General features: G+C 43.2%; 2 protein-coding genes across 7 annotated transcripts in view; both read left to right on the forward strand.

Annotated features, from left to right (window-relative positions):
• The window catches only part of Slc44a5 (solute carrier family 44 member 5), a 341,526-nt gene that overhangs the window by 276,343 nt on the left and 46,085 nt on the right, over nucleotides 1–19,098 (forward strand). For all 6 annotated transcript variants that reach the window (XM_031375927.1, XM_031375925.1, XM_031375924.1 and 3 more), the window contains one exon: nucleotides 11,888–11,972. In XM_031375927.1, the coding sequence (XP_031231787.1) occupies nucleotides 11,888–11,972 (85 nt within the window). The remainder of the gene's footprint in view (nucleotides 1–11,887; nucleotides 11,973–19,098) is intronic.
• On the forward strand, nucleotides 6,262–6,468 carry LOC116094168 (protein transport protein Sec61 subunit gamma-like). The gene has a single exon (XM_031376102.1). It carries the CDS (start codon nucleotides 6,262–6,264, stop codon nucleotides 6,466–6,468), a length of 207 nt encoding a protein of 68 aa, XP_031231962.1.

The raw sequence follows: 19,098 nt of genomic DNA on the forward strand, positions 1-19,098 counted from the left end.
CCCCTCCCCCTCCCCCTCTCCCTTCCCCTCCCCCATCTCTCACACACACTTATCTGGAAGATCCTGATCTTCATGCTTTGTGTGGATGTGGCCAGCAGAGGTAATACTTGGCACTTAGCATTCTGCAGACAGAAAGAAGGCCCTTCTCCTCTGGAGTGGATGGAGAGGCTTCTGGGTAGGAGGAATGCAATCTGCTTGAGTGATCACATGACATTTATGATGGTAGCCTTCTTCCCTCCTTCACTGGAGGGGATCCAACAGCAGCTGCTGTTCAATTATTGCAGTAACTAGGAAAAAAAAGAATAGGAATTCTTGTTATGCAACTTGGTCTCTGTAAAACCTTGGGCTAACATTATACATATAAAACTATCACAATGTTAACATTCAACAAATTTTCATTTTGTTTTTCTAGTTGAATAGGTTATTCCTGTACTGAATAAGTACTTCAACTTGGAGCCCGAAGTCTGTTTTGGGTTTTGATGTTTTCCTGGAGTGATTACTCTTATTAGCTGAGAAGATAGGGGCTTTCCTGCAGGCAAGCCCAGATTCTGTGGTCCTACTGTGAGAAACCCAAAAGTAATGAAAAAGCTTCTGAGATGGGCACCCACAATTAATTTCCTCTGTTGGAAATTTCTGTCTGAGAAACCCCAATTGGAAGCCAAGCTTTTCTTCAGATGTCCAACTCCTCAGACTCTGAACAAAACACAAGCACATTACGTCAGTGTGCCTGAAGGAAAACAGCCAAGAACCAGACAGCCTGGGAACAGCATTGTCTCTTGGTGGAGCTGTCTTGGGGTATTTGTGTTGTTTTAGCCAGGAGACCTAGCTGAGTAGCTGTGTAATCTATCTTACTGTGAAATTTCAGGGAGTTTGAAGGATTATCCCTTATATTGCTTAAAACAAATTGGTGTTTTGTTAATACCGAGATTTACCAGGAAAAAACCAATTCCACCATTTTGGGCCAAATTTAAAGCAAGCGTTATTGAATATTAAATACTGACCAGGAGATGGTCTTTGGTCAGGACCATTCCTTGGGATCACCAAGCTGAATGGCCCAGAGACATATGGTACTGGGATTTACCAAGGCAAACCAATAGGCCACTGTATTTTCCCATGTACCTTTGTTGTTTTCCAAGAACTACAACTCCCATCATTCCAGGAAGTTTCCTGGTTTTTAGGCAGGTGGTGCATACAGGTGGATTCTGGGACTTACACTTTTCCCATCATAGGGAGAAGTTTCCTGTCCCTAAGTAAGGTCACTCATTCATGTAATGTTTTCAAAAACAAAGGTAGTTCTAAGATGACTTCTCAATTCTGTCTGGATAAGCGAGGGACCGTTTCTATTCAAATAAGTATAAACACTTCAAATTTTACTTATTTCATTTTTAGATTTATTAATGTAATATTGTAGGCATTTGAGATGTACAACATCGAGGGTTTTTAAACTAGAGATTGAACCCAGGGCTCCACACCTAACAAGAAGCATTCTTCCAACTATATCCCCAGCCCCAACAGGCATTTTGCTATTAACATATCTGTATAATTATTACCATAATTAATCTGATTAGCATTCATCTCTTGACATAATTACCTTTTGTGAGGGGGTGAAAGCGCTTATGATGTGCTCTTGGAGAAAATTTCAAGTGTGCTGTGCACACCCCATGCTCTCCCTGAGACTGTGCTGTGGCTTAACAGCTCTCTCTTGTTCCTGGCTCTTCCAAGCTCTTGTCATGTGTGCTATGCGGAACTAAATCCCCTATCCATTCCCTCTTCCTCTAAAAGCTTATAAAAAGTCAGGCTCTTCTTGTTCTAGAAATTGATACTAGGCTCTCCCGGGAGGGAGATGCCTCAGGGATTTGATCCAGGGAGGATCAAAGGCTGCTGTCTGAAGAGGTTCCTCTGCCCCTACCCAGAGATGGCACTCTCCCTCACCCTCCCTTGCATAATGGTACTCTCTCCCCCTCTCCCTCCCCATCTCCCTCATCTCTCTCCCCCTCTCTCACTCATGATAAAGCTCCCCTTGAGGCTTTGAAGGGAAGCCTTCTCCCTGTCCATTCCTTTAAGGCTCCATCACCTTTAGCTCTCCCCCACCATACTGTTTCTCTCCGATGCTTTGCTTCCCACCTCAGGCCTTGAAGCCTTCTCATTCAGATAAACCTCATACCTGAAGGGAATTAGGAATGATGTGTCCTTCCTGGGCCAGCTGTTGCTGTCATCACCTATTTTATTTAAAACTTATCTCTTGATCTATGTCTTCCCGATTGCCCCACCCACCCACTCACTCCCAGTATTGACTGTTCTGCCTGTGAATGCCATTTTTGTCAAAGTTCACATATTAGTGAGATCAGCTGACTATTGGTTGCTGGTTTGTGCCTGGGCTGTGTTACTCAGCCTAAGACTTCTGAGTTCGCACCTGTTGTCACAAACAGCAGGACTTCCGTCCTTTAATGATGTTTTATGTGTATGTACAGCATGCTTATGTACTTACTTCCCTCAGCCGCTCAGGTGACAGATGCTTAGATTGTTTCTGTGACTCGGATATTGTGACAAACACTGCAATGTGGGAACACAGACACCTCTTTATTTGTTCTCAGATGTGTCCCCAGAAGGGGCGTTGCTGCTCATTTTAATTTCAGTGTTTTAAACAACCTATTTTCCATGATAATTGAGCTAATTTACATTCCCACCTACAAGGCTCAAGGGGCCTCCTGCCCCACTCTCTGCTCAGTACCTGTCACTACCAGGCCTCCCGTGGTTCTGTCTTAGGAGAAGCTGTACTGATTGTTCTCTGTTAGAGAGAGCTGGCCACAAAACCAGAGAGGACATACCTGCCAAGTCATAGGCAAGAAACAGTGCTTCACCAAAAGGAAAATAATTTCTTCAATTAAGTAGATTTTTGAAAATTCATTTCCATTATTTTGAGGATGGTAGTACCACATTTTTATTAATGAAGAATGTGTGGTACACTAACAGGATGACATAGGCCAGTGTCAAATGTCCTGTTTTCTGTATGAGTCTGGATACATTTATAAACTAAATCACATGCTCGATCACACTTCTGTTTCGGAAGCCTTCCATCTAAAAAGGATGTGTTTGGTTCCTGACTGAGATTTGAGCTAGTCTTTAGCATCAGATGATTTTAACTTTTTGTTGGGTTTTACTGTGCACATCTGTGCTTGCAAGATTTCTTGAAGTGTTGTTAGCATAAGAGAGACTGGCTTGTACTCAAGGACTTGACCCTAAATTCAGCCGTGGTTGTAAGAGGCCACCTGTGAGGTAATAAACATCTTCTCACCGAGGCACCTGAAGATGGCTGCGTTTCTATAGCAGCTCTGTCACCAACTCGGATCTTCAGATCCAGCTTCAAGTGTCCTATTATCTGCTCCACTGCATTTGTAAATTGCTCGTGTTAAAAAGTCATAAGCATGATCTGGTAGGCCTGTTCCTCATATGTCAGAACGGTTAAGATGCACCTTTAAGGGGTACACGCTAACGATGATGTGAGAGCCTACAGTTAAGATGCACCTTTAAGGGGTACACACTTACCATCATGATGTGAGAGCCGACAGTTAAGATGCACCTTTAAGGGGTACACGCTAACCATGATGTGAGAGCCAACAACTAACATGCACCTTTAAGGGGTACACGCTAACCATGTGAGAGCCGACCTCCCCATCTGCCTAAGGACAGCCCGAGCTGCCGCTAACAGACTTGCCATTAATTTTTAAGCATAGTGTGAACAGTTAGATCTGATCATTTTCTCCTTGACAGAGGGCTTTGTGATGGCTGCTTCTCTACTCTACCTAAGAGCACAACAGGCTCATGCTTTGGAAACCTCAAAAAGTCAGAGCAGGTGTTAGATAGAAGCCACACGTGGGGACACTCAAGGCTGTATGCTTCCTTGAGATGAGTGATGAGATCATTTGCCCAAATAAGGTTTTCACCTGTTTTCTGTGAGCTACCTTCCTTCCTTCCTCCTCTGTTTCCTCCTCCTCCTCTTGCTCCTTTTTCCTCTCTCTCTTTCTCTCTCTCTCTCTCTCTCTCTTTCTCTCTCTCTCTCTCACTCACTCACACACACACACACACACACACACACACACACACACATCATATAAGTAAGCATCAGACTTGGGTAAAGTTTTCCTTTAAAGTTATTTCTAGGAGCTGGCAAGATGGCTCCATCTATTGGGATCTTGTCATGTAAGCATCCAACACATCCTCAGGAGCCACTTAAAAAACTGGGTGTGGTGATGCACACCTGAGAGGCCAGCTCTGGGGAAGCTGGGACTGATGGATCTGTAAAGCTCACTGGATGGTCAACCTAGCAGAATTGGTGAGTTCCAGGTGAAAGAGACCTTGTCTCAACAAAACAAAACAACATCAACAACAACAAACCCAAGGCGAACAGCACATGAGGAATCACAGTTGTGGTTGACTTCCATCCCCTATGTACCTCCCACATACAACACACACACACACACACATACACACATACATACAATATACATGTACACACAACAACATACACACATACACACAATATGCATGTACACACATACAACATACACACATGCAGACACATACATACAACAAACATACAGGTACACACATATATACACACTCAAGCACACACATAAACACACAGATATACATACACATACAACAAGCACACAGGCACACACACATATACACACACATACATACATACATATACAATATGCACACAGGCACACACATGAAGACACACACATACAACATACACATATAGACATACACATACAATAAGCACATAGGCACATAGGCACACATATATACATACACACATACATACATACATGCATACACATGCAAGAACACACACAAGCACACATACATACAACACACATAAACACACACATATACAGCATGCACACAAGCACATATACACACACAGACACACACACACAGGCACATACACAGACACACCCACACATACCCATACACACCCACAGACACCCACACACTCATACATACACCTACAACACACACGCAGGTACACACACAGGCACATACATAGATGCACACATACAACACACAGACACACACACAAGGTTACTTCTAAAGCATTGTGCTACTGAAGACACTAAAACTACTGACTCAAGTGTGTAGAAGCTGGTCTGAGAGCTGCTGTTTGGTTTTGTTCATAACCCAGATGGCTTAATTTCAGAGTCTGCACCTTACCCACTAAGACAGAGACTTTTCATCACTGGAAAGTACAGTGAGGGCAGGCTGGAGCCCTTTGACAATATTCTAACCTTGTCTCTCACTCCATCACCTCAAGTTTCTACAATGTGATAGCCCAGGTTGGTCTGAAACTGACCATGTAGCCCAGGTTAGCTGAAACTCACCACGATGCCCATGTTCTGTAGCCCAGGTTAGCCTGAAACTCACCACGATGCCCATGTTCTGTAGCCCAGGTTAGCCTGAAACTCACCACGACGCCCATGTTCTGTAGCCCAGGGTCCTAAGTGTTTGGAATATGGCCTCTCTCATGTGGGCTTTTCTACAGAACTCAGTGTCATCAGGTAACATTACCCGGGGCTAGATCAGGGGAAAGGCCATCAGAACAGATGTTGCAGTGTCTCCAACCTACTCTTCAAGGCCACCGAGACCAGCGTTACTTCACATTCTGTTTCTTAGAAGCAAGTCACAATCAGTTTTGCATTGAAAATGTGAGGGACTAGGCACCTCTCGTAGGAGACACTCTGGCTATGGATGGATGTTGCAGCTGGCTTCCTCACCGCCGTTTACTATTCATGTCTGAGCTTCTGTGTGCTTTGACTATGAGTCACATCCTATTTCTCATTTATATTAAGTAGGGGCATTGCATTTGCCTTAAAATATAGCATTTTATCAATTCTTTGAGAGTTTCATACACACATTTAGATCATATTCACCCCCACACTTCTCTGAATCACTTTCTTTCCCTCCTATTGTGGGAAATATTTTAAAAGGCGCCATCCCGCACTATACCCAACTCACCAATCTTGCCACTTCCATGGCTAGCCCCAGTGCAGCAAGTGCCCATCTCGAGGTTCTCTTGCTGTGGATTCTGCTCACATTCCCAGCCCCAGTAAAATCAAAACTTTAGAGGCTTATAATTTATCAGTCAGTTTTATATTAGTAAATTCTCAACCCATGAAAGACTCACACAATCAACTCAAAATTCAATTGAAGCCTAAGCTACGTGTCTCTATGCTCTCAAACCACCATCCCACAGACATGGATCATGTAATGCAGTTTGTAGAGCCAAGTCGACAGTTTGTAAAGGGCTCAATTTTCCTGGTTAAAAGATGCACCAAGCTTGACCGAAAAGAATTCCAGAAGATCGCCATGGCCACAGCGATAGGATTTGCTATCATGGGATTCACTGGTTTCTTCGTGAAACTGATCCATATCCCTATTAATAACATTATTGTGAGTGACTGAGTCCTTTCTCATCATGGGACAAGTGAACCAATGAGGGGAGGATATGCTTATGAAGTAAAACTTTGCCTGGGGGAAAAATACTCAACTGAAATAAACACAAGCTACTCAGCTAGGTGGGGCAAATGCACCCCAGTTATTATCTAATCATCTATCTAAGAACCCCCCCCCCAATACTTATGGCTCCCAGGCCTGTGTGGTTCTGGCTCCTCTTCCTCTCCTATAGGTTCCATCTTGTCTCCTCCTCTCCTTCCCTTCTTCTCTGTCTCTCTGTACTCATCTCTAAAATTCTTGGCCCACCTTCTTTTTCCACTGCTCAATCACAGGCTTTTACCTTATCTTGTGCCTGCCCTCACCTGCATATAGACAGCAATCCACACCCTCCCAATTTCAAGTCCATTTAAAAAAATAAAAAACCTCCAAATCCAGTTTGTATTGTCTAAATACTCATGGGTGTGAGGCCATCCTGGAGCACAGTGGACATACCACAGGCCACACCCTTAAAGAAAGCTGCTTCTCTATCCTTCAGCAGATATTAACTGTATATTGACTTTTTTGAAAAAACTATTTTATTAGTGACTATTATTGCTGGATTTTGAAAGGGACATATTGTAAAGTTATTTGTGTTGGATACCGTAGGATTATGAGTGGCTTGTTAGATAGGTCAATGATGTAACAATACTGGTCACCACCTTACACAAGGAGCCCACGTTTGTAAAGATGTCTTCTTGGCCAGATCTGGCAGAGGATGACATGTGGAATCTCCAATTCTCCACATTTGAGAATGTTTACAAACAAGCAAACAAACAAATGCCTAGAAACTAGTGAAATTATTTCAGTGAATTAATAATGTATTATGTTTAAGTATCATTACAAATGTAACCAGTATAAAATATTGAGTTTTTCCATACTATAATGTGTTGAAAATATGTATTTATTGGTGAGGATATGGCTTGGTTGGTTGAATGTTTGCCTAGCAGTCACAAAATCCCAGGTTCAATTCCATGTACCACATAAACTAGGCATGATGGTACACATCTATGATCCCAGCACTTTGGGGTAGAAATGTAGGAAACAAGCATTGAGAATCATCTTTGATTACATCCATAGTGCAGCCTGGCTTACACAAGCCCCTGTCTCAAAATAGAAAACAACACAAGTCATGCGTTTTTGCATTCATAGTCTACGTTTGTTCTAACAATCCATTCAGTTCTCAGGAGACATGTGACTTCTACACCAGATGCTCTGACCCCCTGAACAGTGTCACACATGGCTTCTGCTGCTGCCTGTCTCCTTTCCTTCTCTCTCTGGCAGCTGAGAGCACTAAGTCTCCGTGCTCCAGCTCAAACACACACCAACTGTGGCCTGGATGCCTCTCCAGAGCTGACAGGGGAAGGTAGAAGTGGCTCAGTGAACATGGCTGAAGCTCAGTACCAGAAGGTGGAGAAAGGATGTCCTTGGACTCCTTTATCTTCATCTCCTCCTCCTGTCTCTGCCTTTATCTCTATCTCCTCCTCCTGTCTCTGAATGGACAGATTCGGCCTGAGGCACCCTCTTCCCCTCCACCCCCCATCCCTCTTCTAGAACCCAAAGACCAAAGCTTGCAGACTGCTGGTGTCATTTCCTTTCATTCATGACAGATCTCAAGTTGTGCTGATGTCATTTTTGATTTCCCCTGTGCGACTTAGCCTTCTTTGTCAGTGTAACAAATATCTTTGAGAGTTTAAAAAGAAGAAAAACGTGTGTTGGCTCATGGATTTAGTCTGTGGTCAGCTGACCTCATTGCTACGTCTGAGGAGAGGCTAAGGGTTAGGGTGTGAACACTGGGTGGTTCTCAGAAGCAGGGAGAAGATAAGAGGACCAGAGACAAGGCATAGCTTACCAAGGGACACTTCCCCTTCAGTGACCTACTTCCTTCAATTAGGTCTTCCTGCCTAAAGTTCCCACTACCTTTTCCGTCAATGCCATCAAATGACAGAGCTATCAATGGGTTATCCCACTACTTCCAGAGTCCTCCGGAGCTAATTACCTTTCCGGGTCCTCAACTCGGAACATTCTGCATTAGAGACAGACACATGAGCAGTTGGAGGGGACACTTCAGTTCCCAACTACACTTCTTACCATTAACAAGCTCTGCCATGGTTAGTGATAATTGTCAGCCCTGCACAGTTTGAAGTCAGCTGGGAAGGGTGTCTTAGTGGGAAACTGTCTAGACAGGTTGGCCTGTGCGTGTCTGGGAGGTATTGTTTGGATTGCCTCCACTGGTACAGAAAGAATCAGCCTTGAAGTGGGCAGCACCGTGGCCTACTCATGGGGCATGAACTCTGACTGGAGGAATTGAGCTGAGCACAGGCAGGCAAGCCAGGCTCACTTCTCTTAACTGTTGACTATGGCTACAATGTGATTAGCTGGCTTAAGTTCCTGCCTTGACTGTTCTGCAGTGATAACATGGCACGTCATCTAAAATAAGCCTTTCTCCTCTAAGCTGTTTTTTTGTCATGGTCTTTTTATCACAGCAACAGAAAGAGACTAAAACAAGCTTATTCCCTATATATTCTTAGCAGGAGTCTTCATCATTCAATCTATTTAATCTTTCTCATTAAGGAATTATCTTTTAACATTTAATATGTTTAAAATTTTTATTATGGAAGTATTTCCTATTTATTTCATCTGTTTTAGCTTCTTTGCCACTATACTCTGCTGGATAAGACCAGAGGACTCATGAAGCAATGAGCCAACCTTCAGCTCTGCTTACGCCAGTTAAGAGATGTGTAATTTTGAGAAGTAGAAATAAAACAGGTTAAAAGGATGCCAACCTCTCAGAGTTACTGTGAGATGCATGAGTCACATGAGGCCCCAGGTATAGTGGAGACTCCTTGATCCATCGCAAGCAGATAATACATTCCATTATAGATATATGTATATATACAGATAAATGTCCACATATATAGACATCTATATGCATATACATACATATAAACACACACACATACACACACACACACACACACACACACACACACATTTATCGCACATTTCTTTTGGTTGCCTTTCCTGCCCACTCCCAACTCCATGTCCAAATTGTAATTGTTTTCAGTTTCTCTCAGGTCTCACTTCCTTCTATAAAGCTGGTTCTCTTCTTTCCATCCCTTGAGAACTCTGACATGTGCTCATCCCAGAACCATCTTCTGATCCACATCATACAGTGGTCACTTAGTAACGTCTTAGTAGATAGATGATTCAAAAAGAAGAAGACATTGCAACAGCTGCTAGTGATGGAGACCCCGCTTCCCCGCAACCCCTCTGCTGTGTTTACAGTTACCAAAGCAAGTGTACAGTGGGGTCCCCAGATGTCCTCAGATGACAACATCTGCCTGCCATAGTGTCCTGTTTACTGGTGTCTCCTTTATTGTCCGTAATCTTGCCTGGGTCAAGGACCATTGCACGTGTGGAAGCTTCTACAGTTTGGTTTCAGATTTTGATTTCTGAGAAATTAAAGAAAGAGCTAGCATTACTAATCCAGAGTAGGTTCTGGGGGTCCAATAGTTTTCCACCTCCATAACTGTCTCTTAGTCTCAATATTCTATGCATTCTGATACATTGTGTCTGTGTTTTAGTAGTTAATTAGAAAGGCAAGATTCAAAAAAATTAAATAATTTGATCTGGGTTATAGATAATAAGAAATAGATACCTAAATTCTCCGGGCCCTACTCCTTACTGGGGAACTTTAAGGGAAGGGAGGATCATTCCTTTTTCAGGGAATCATTCCATATTCCCGTGAGTGGCTCCATACCCTGCACACATGAGCAATGCTACTGCCCTTAAAATGAAGACAAAGGAGGGAGGTGTGGTGGAGTTGGAGAAGTTGGGGTGATATGGGGGAGTTGGAGGGGGAGTGGGTGATATGGGGAGTTGGAGAGGAAGTTGGGGTGATATGGGGAGTTGGAGGGGGAGTTGGGGTGATACGGGGAGATGGAGGGGGCATGATCTCATTGCATTGTGCATATGTATGAAATACTCAAGAGTAAAGAAAAATTACATAAAAAAGAATCAGATACCTAATTCTCAGTTTTAAGATAAAGCTAAAAGAGTCTCATTAAGACATAGAGTTGAAAAAAAGAAAGACAGTTGGATAAAATTGGATCTCCTCTCTCTCTTAGGCTTAGCCAATGTGGAGAAACTGAGGCACAGAAACAGTGTAATGAGGGTCTGAGTGAGCACTGGGCACCCCAATATCATTTACACAGCTAGTTATAGTTCACTTTCTTCATTCTGGCAAATAAGGGTAGGAAGATATGGCGGCAGAGATCTACCCAGATCTCACAGGGTAGAATTCAAGATGAAGCTGATTGGGCCTTTGTGACATTAAAGCGAAGTAGACAAACAGAGCCTTCCTGGTGCTTAACCCTGGACAGAGACGCTTGGGCTGATGAGAAAGACACAGAGGGAAAGACTCTCTTCCTCAGCATTGTCCTCCTTCGGAAAATTGATTTTTTTTTTTTTATCATCTCTGGTCACACGAGCCACGTGCATAAGGGTGATTGAATTATAAGGCAAACTGTCAGATCCAATAAGAGTGCCTTAGGAGATGGCCGAGCAATGTTACCGGAAGCAGAGGACAAAGGTGCGTCCTCATCTGCAAGCTGGGCTTTTAAAGACTGCATTGTTGAAACTTGAGAAGGTGGAAAGATTCAATTACAAGGCACAAGCATTAGCTGATTTAGTGGTAAATATTATTTTCTATAGGTTCTAGCTGTCAGGCCAAGTTTATTATCCACATAAAAACAAACAAAAATGGTGACAAGCTTGTGTGAAGCAGAGCCCAGCATCTCCACAGAAAATACCACCGAGTTCTTATTAGATCGAGGTCAGGGGCATATAGTGCTTGTATTAAGCTCTGAGATTATCGGACAAATATTTGGCGATCTTTACTGTGGGTTGCCTTTGCTGTGTCCTTGTTTGCCTTTTGGATGTCCTATGAAATCAGAGATGCCGCTGAATTTTGCCTTGTTTTTCATTTCTGTATACCCACCCCCCAAAAGCATTACCTCATTCTGCTTGGTGTAAATCTATCAGCACTGGTATGAAGTCATTTCTGCTTGAGCTTTAGAAAGGGCCTCTTCTTTTCCAAGTGAGCTTTTGTCTGCCCCCCCCTTTTAATAACTGTCATTTTCTCTGTGCGTTACCTCATGTTTTGGCTGCAGCCCAGATGAATCTGCAGGGAGAAAAGCATGCTTTCAGACCAATTCACGCACATATCATTTTTCTTTTCATTAAGAAATTACTCTTTGAAGAAAATCAATAATGCTCTATGACTGAGGGGGAAGAGGTGAACGTTGCCCTGGCAATTCTAATCTCTCAAATTAGACTGCCTTCAGCCAGATGGTGCTGATGGAGAATTTGTCCTTTCTTGTTCCCGCAGCTTGGGCACATGGTGACCCCAGAAAAATGGCCTATCCTACAGACAGCCGTGGACACTTTTGTGGCCAGAAGGGAACCCCCAATGAGTGAGTATGGCCACCATGCTTTGCATGGTTTTACTGTCTAAGCCGGAAGCGCACGCATCAGCCTCCATCCCACAGGATCTCGTAGGAAGGCTGAGCCTCAGGAGGAGGCTTCTCCTGTTCTCCCAGACAGCCGTGAGCAGTTTGGAGATATTACGCTCTGCATCTCCACTCCGATCAGGGAAAATAAAATCAAAGGAAGGATGGGACCAAGAGGGTTCCGATAGAAACGCAGTCCGGAATGCTCAGTCCTGTCTCTGTAGTGCTGGCCATAACTGAGAACATATTATGGCAAGCGATATATCGATTCAAAGACAGACATTCATTAAAGAGCTGGAGATCCATAGGCAGACTACATGCAGAGAAACCAGAAAACTTGGAGGAGGGAGAAGGAAGCCCTTAGGATCATATCAAGGCGGATTTGGGGAATGTTTCCCCTACAAAAAGCCTCTGTGTATCAGACACCTAAACTAAATTTGAATCCAGGCTGTAAATGTATTTTAACCTTAGAAAACAAAAACACAAACCAAAACTAAACCAAACCAAACACACACACACACACCCACACACCCATACACCCCCAACCCCCCCACACTCATGCATGCACACAGGCATGCATGCACTCACGCACTCACGCACTCACGCACGCGCGTGCACACACACACCATAGAACTCTTTAAATCCTCAGGCATTTTTAAACAGGTGATTTTTAGCAGGGTTTGTATAATAAGTCTTCCAGGCCTGATCCCCTGACCCATTTATCTCAGACAAAGAGGTGGCACTCCAAGCTGCTGTATATAAAGACTCTAGAAATGATAGTCTTGTCTAACAGACTATTTACTCAAATACAAGGCCTGATAAGAATTAGTTTGAGAAGGAACAGATTTCAGCAACATGTGAGCAACAGTTCCAGTCCCTCCGTTTTCTGAAACTTAACAGACCCCTTGGGGAAAGTGCCCATAATTGCAATAACCAGTTCTGCTCATATTGCTTTTTAGTTGCTTTTGTGTTATCATCATGAGAATATCATTTGTTTGTATTTCTATAGTTCTTTTTGTAATTTCCTTTTATATATTTAAACTTCCAACTTAGCTGGAACTTATTTTTTGTATAAGCAGGATGAAGCAGGAGTCAAACATTTTTTTTTCAACTGCAAAAAACAATTATTTCAAAACATTTTGTTGGATAATAGGATTTTCATATTTTCAATTTTCTACAAAATTATTGTATAATAAACACACTTTTTTCTGAGCTTTAAGCCTATATTAATATAGTTAAGCCTTCCAATAGCTTCCAATAGTTTAAAAGTGTACTATTTGTGCATGGGTGTGTGTGTGTGTGTGTGTGTGTGTGTGTGTGTGTGTGTAAACATGTATGTATGGATACCCATGAGGCCAGAAGAGGTCATTGGATCTTATGCTGCCTAGTTTGTACATCAGCTTGCCACAAGCTAGAGTCATCGAGAGGAGGAAGCCTCAACTGAGAAAATGCCTTGGTAACATCTAGCAGTAGGCTAGCCTGAGGGTGTTTCCTTAATTAGTAATTAACATGGGAAGACCCAGACCACTATGGGGGTGGGGAGCTGGTGATTCTGGGTTCTATAGGAAGCCAACTGAGCAAGCCATGAGAATCAAGCCAGTACGCAGCCACCCTACATGGCCTCTGCATCAGCTTCTGCCTCCAGGTTCCTCCCCTGCTTGAGTTCCTGCCCTGACTTCCATTGATGATGAACCATGGCCGGAAGGGTGAGCTGAATAAACCCTTTCCTCCTCAAACTGCTTTCGTCATTGTGTTCCATCCAAGCAATAGTAACCCTAAGTAAGACAAATATGGTGGAGTTGATGTTTTAATTATCATCATACAATGTGTACAAATTTTAAATTTTAATGAAAAGTTATTTTAAATTATTCATATAGACTTGACAATAAGTGAAAATACTTAAAGCAAGTCAAATTTTACTCAATATTAAATTGTTTAAGTAGGGGGCTAGAGAAGTAACAGTGTTTAGAACACTGGCTACTCTTCCAGAGGACCCAAGTTCAATTCCCAGCACCCACATGGAGGCACGTTTTTAACTCTAGTCCCTGGGAATCCAGCACCCCCTTCTGGCCTCTATGGGCACTATATGCACATGATATAAAACTATGTATGGCAGGCAAGAAACCCACATAAGAAAATAAAAATAAAGGGTTTTTTTGTTGTTGTTGTTTTTAATTTAAGGACCTAGAAAGACTTATCAGTTAAGAGTGCTTACTAGTCTTGAAGAGAGGTTCAAGAATTGGTCTCTAGTTCCAGGGGGTAGGATGTTCACTTCTGGCTTCCATAGACAATAGGCAAAGCACACAGTGCACATGTCCACATAAAAGCAAAAGTATCATACACATAAGATAAAATAAATAAACTTTAAAAAATAAATATGTATATGTGTAATTGAATAAAATATGTCTAAGAAAAGTATTAGAGTGAATTCATCAGAGTTATGACACTATTTTAAAGTATAGAATGGTCATAAAACTAGAAATAAATCCAATTGCAAATATGTTATTTTCGGGGTTAGTATACCTCATCTGCCATGTGGTAGGGTGGGTTGGGGAGCGAGGCCCTCTGCTCCTAACACCTTACCACCTGAGTCAGGGCAGGAGAGTTGATCATGAGATTGGGAAGCTGGCCCTGCCCCTCACCAGCCCCCCTCGCCTCGGCAGCCCAGTAGATCTGTCCCTGGTGTTGTGGGTGAGAGAGAGCTGGCGGGCTGACCAGTGTAGCTGCCACTCATCCCCAGATCAAGGACTGTGAGTTGACCCACCCCGACATCTATTCCATCTATGAACAGCTGGAGCTCATGAAGAGATCAATCCTGCTGATCAAATGCTGCAGGCTCTCCATGACACAAAGCAACCACAGGATAAGAGGAGGAGTCCCAGTGAGGCCTCAAACCAGACCAAGGACTCATTGTATTGAACATTTACAAGCAAAGGCATGTGGACAACAGGGTATCCTGTGGGACACACTGTGACACACTGCAGCATCATGGTCTACCGGTGGCAGTGTACTATGGTGGCAGTATTATGGTGGCAGTATTATGGTGGCATTTACAAGGTTTTAACAAACCCTCACCAACATTCACCCTTTCGTGACTCAGCAGTTTTCTGCCTAGAATCTAACTTATTGGAAGTTTGAATTCATTTTTAAAATTATATGAGCTGTGTTAACTTTCTGTCACCCCAAGGAAACACAGAATAAGAAAAAAGGGCAAGGCTCTATTTGGCCCATGGCTTCAAAAGTTTGAGTTCACGTTTTGTAGTCCTGCTGCTTAGCGATTGATCACACAGTGCGCCAGGGAAGAAACCTGCTGCAGAGGAAGTATGATCCTGTCATGTAAGGCAAAAGCAAAGAAACGAAAACCAGCCGCAGGCCCCACCGCTCCATCCGGACTCAACCCCAGTGACCTGATTGTTTCCCAGGAGGACCTAACTCTGATTGACTGTCACCTACTGGGACCTAGCCTTTGAGGGTGACCTGTTGAAGGACTTTCAGGCAGACTCATACTGTCTCCTGTCAAAACAGCAACAATGAAACCGAACAAGCAGTTGTAGCCGGTACCAGGCAGTGGTCAGGGTGGAATGCAAACAGCCCGCTTGTCTGTCAAAGGAGATTGCTTAAATGGGCTCTGATATGATGATGAAATGCCATTCATCTTTCAAGGTACCATCTACAGGTGTGTTTTGGACATGGAAATGAGCCTGATATGGTTCGGTTCAAGAAGCAAAGTTGGGCCAAGTGATGGCCTAGTAGGTGAAGGCCTTCTGAATTCGTCCTGGAACCCACGCAGTGGAAGGAGAGAGCTAACTGACTCCTGCAAGTTGTTCTCAGCCTTCCGTGGAAGAGGCTGGGAAGATGACTTAACTAGTAAAGTGCCAGTTGTGAAAGCGTGTAGACCTAAGCCCAGTCCATTCAACCCATGTTTAAAAGCTGGGTATGGTGACCCATGCTTCTCACCCCAGTGCTGGGGAGCCAGGGCAGACAGATCACTAGATCACCGGGCTCACTGGCCAGCCAGCCCACTTGGTGAACTTCAGGCCAGTTAGGGACCCTGTCTTTAAATAAAAAGTGGCTGATGCCTGAAGAATGACATCTGTGGTTAACACACACACACACACACACACACACACACACACACACACCAAGGCATACCAGATACAATGAAATGGACTTTGATGTAACTCTTAACCTAGGACTAGCTGTTAAAAATATATTTAATAAAGTAAGGCAGTAAATGATATGCATATTTCTGTGCCAGAACACAGTAGGTGCATCTCAGGATGAGTAAAGCCAAGCCAGGGCCACACTCTGGTCAGTGTGACCACTGAAGTGACTGTATTCGTGTTGTGATAGCCTTGCCGCTTGCCTTAGACCCCTCATAACTGGGCATAGAGCCTTGTTCTGATAGGACGTTGTCATCATACCTGGGATGGTGAAGAACCCTGACTTTTATGCTTTATCCACTCCCAGCGGAAAGGACTGTGGGAGAAACACCGATAGTTTCCTGAAATTCCAAACCAGATAAAGCAGGCTTCAGAGGGCACAGAATTTGCAGCTATGTATAACTGTGTAACTTTCTCTGCACAGGGCATGTTGCTCACCGCGTTTGACTTCAGGGCCTATTGTCGATGTTCCCACTAGAAAGCAGGAATTTAGTTGATTGTGGCGCCACCTTCTGAGCACTGCAAGAACTTCGGCTTACAAAGATTGCAGGGAGGGTTTTCAACACCGAGCCTGGGGAGGAAAACAACCTTCAGGTCTCCATAGAACCCATCACAAAATGACAACTTCCCCATGAATCTGTTCAAATACATGACCAACCCCAATCTCCTATTCGATTTAATTTTTAAATTTTGCGTAAATTTGGACATAGAGCCCGTGTCTCTAGAAGACATCGTTGTTCTTGGGGTTGTATGCCAAATTTTGCGCCAAATTTTAAATATAGAATTTAGAATATTTAGAATAATTATATTCTAAAAATTAAAAAAGAAAATTACATGGTAGTGAAGAACCTGAAACAAAAGCAATGGCCACCCACCTTTATTCTTTGCTCATAATTGTATTCCATGGAGATCCTGTTTCCTGTCTCAGGGTTAGTTCTGGCAATTTTAAAAAATATCTTTTTTCTCATCCTATTAGGTGATGCTTTGTTAACCTGCCCTGGAAGACCCACTTTGTTCTTCTTTTTATCCATACCCCCATGTCTGAGCTTAGATCTCTGTCTAGCTCCTTTCAGTAGTATATTGATAACGTTTCTCTACTTCCTGTCCTAACCTGATGGTGGCTGGGATCCTCTTTGTGCCAGAGAGTATTACCCCCCACCATCTTCCCTCTGGTTTTCCTGTTCTGCTCCACTTGCAGTTTTTATATTTGGTCTCTCCTTTACATGGTCCACTTTGTCACCAAGCACACTCAGTGTTGTAACTTCAGCCAAGCCTGGCGTGTTCAGTTGTGTTTGATACCAGAAGTTGGAAGCAGTGAATGACTTTGCTTTTACTGTAACTACATACTCTTTATTCACTGCCAGGCTATTATTATTTTGTTTCTACCGAGCTCCAATATGAAATCTTAACTGCACTTTAATAATAGTGTAAAATCAACCCACATCTTAGTTTGTCTCAACATAGAGCAAAACATACACACAGAGAGACACACAGACATACACCCACATACACACAGACACACAGACATACAGAGATAAGATATACAGACACACAGACATACACCCCACCCACACACACAGGCACACAACATATACTCAGACACACACTCACATACACATACACAGAGACACACACATATACACACACAGGCACACACACACACAGAGACACACAAACATATACACACACAGGCACACACATACACACAGACACACACATGCACCCAAACATATACACATATACACACACATACACACACATACACACAGACACCCGTACAGATACACCCACAGACACACAGACACATACAGTCATAAACCCACATACATACACACATGCACACAAACATATACACAGATATACACATAGTTACACATACATAGAGACACACACATACACACACAGAGACATACACCCACATACACACAGACACACACATGCACCCAAACATACACACAGATACACACACATACACACAGACACCCATACAGATACACACACAGACATACACCCACAGACACACAGACACATACAGACATAAACCCACATACATACACACATGGACACAAACATATACACAGATATACACACAGTCACACATACACAGAGACACACACAGAGACTACACACAGAATTCTAATAAAATTTTTATTTGGTTATGATTATTTTTTTTAGACAGGATTTCTATGTATACCCCTGGCTGTCCTGGAACTCACTCTGTAGACCAGGCTGGCTTCGAACTCAGAGATCCGCCTGCCTCTGCCTCCTGAGTGCTGGGATTAAAGGCATGCACCACCATTGCCCGGCTTGGTTATGAATTTTATCTTGAGTACTATAATGGTTAATGTTGCTTGTCAGTTTGGCACAATTTAGAATCACAATGTAAATCACCCCTTGGCACATCCTTTGTGAGGGAGGAGTTCCTAAATTAAGTCAATTTCAAGTGGAAGGACCATTGGCTGGGCACCATTCCTGAGCTTGGGTCCTGGAGTGCATTAAAAGGAGAAAGCATGTGGAACCCCGACATTCACAGCTTCCCATTTCCTGACCATGAATGCAACGTGATCAGTAGTCTCATGATCTTGTTATGACTCCCCATCATAACGTGCATCTATGAGCCTAAAATAACCTTCTTCCTCCTTCAGTTGCTTTGTCTAGTGTTAACTAATACAAAGAGCCATCTCCAGGACCACCACCCATGTTCAGATTCAAATAATTCTCCCTCCCAGGAGTCTGCTTTCTCTAAAGATCTACCTCAGTGCATGGCCATCTTTACCTCAGTGCATGGTGATTTTTACCTCACTGCATGGCTGTCTTTACCTCACTGCATGGCCATCTTTACCCCTGTACATGGTCATTTTTACCTCACTGCATGGCTGTCTTTACCTCACTGCATGGCCATCTTTACCTCTGTACATAGCCATCTT

This window comes from Mastomys coucha, unplaced genomic scaffold, assembly GCF_008632895.1.
Source record: "Mastomys coucha isolate ucsf_1 unplaced genomic scaffold, UCSF_Mcou_1 pScaffold16, whole genome shotgun sequence".
NCBI classification, from domain to species: domain Eukaryota; kingdom Metazoa; phylum Chordata; class Mammalia; order Rodentia; family Muridae; genus Mastomys; species Mastomys coucha.

Bases quoted from the DNA above. Each gene is read 5' to 3' on its own strand.
- LOC116094168 (XM_031376102.1), top strand. From the start codon at position 6,262: ATGGATCATGTAATGCAGTTTGTAGAGCCAAGTCGACAGTTTGTAAAG.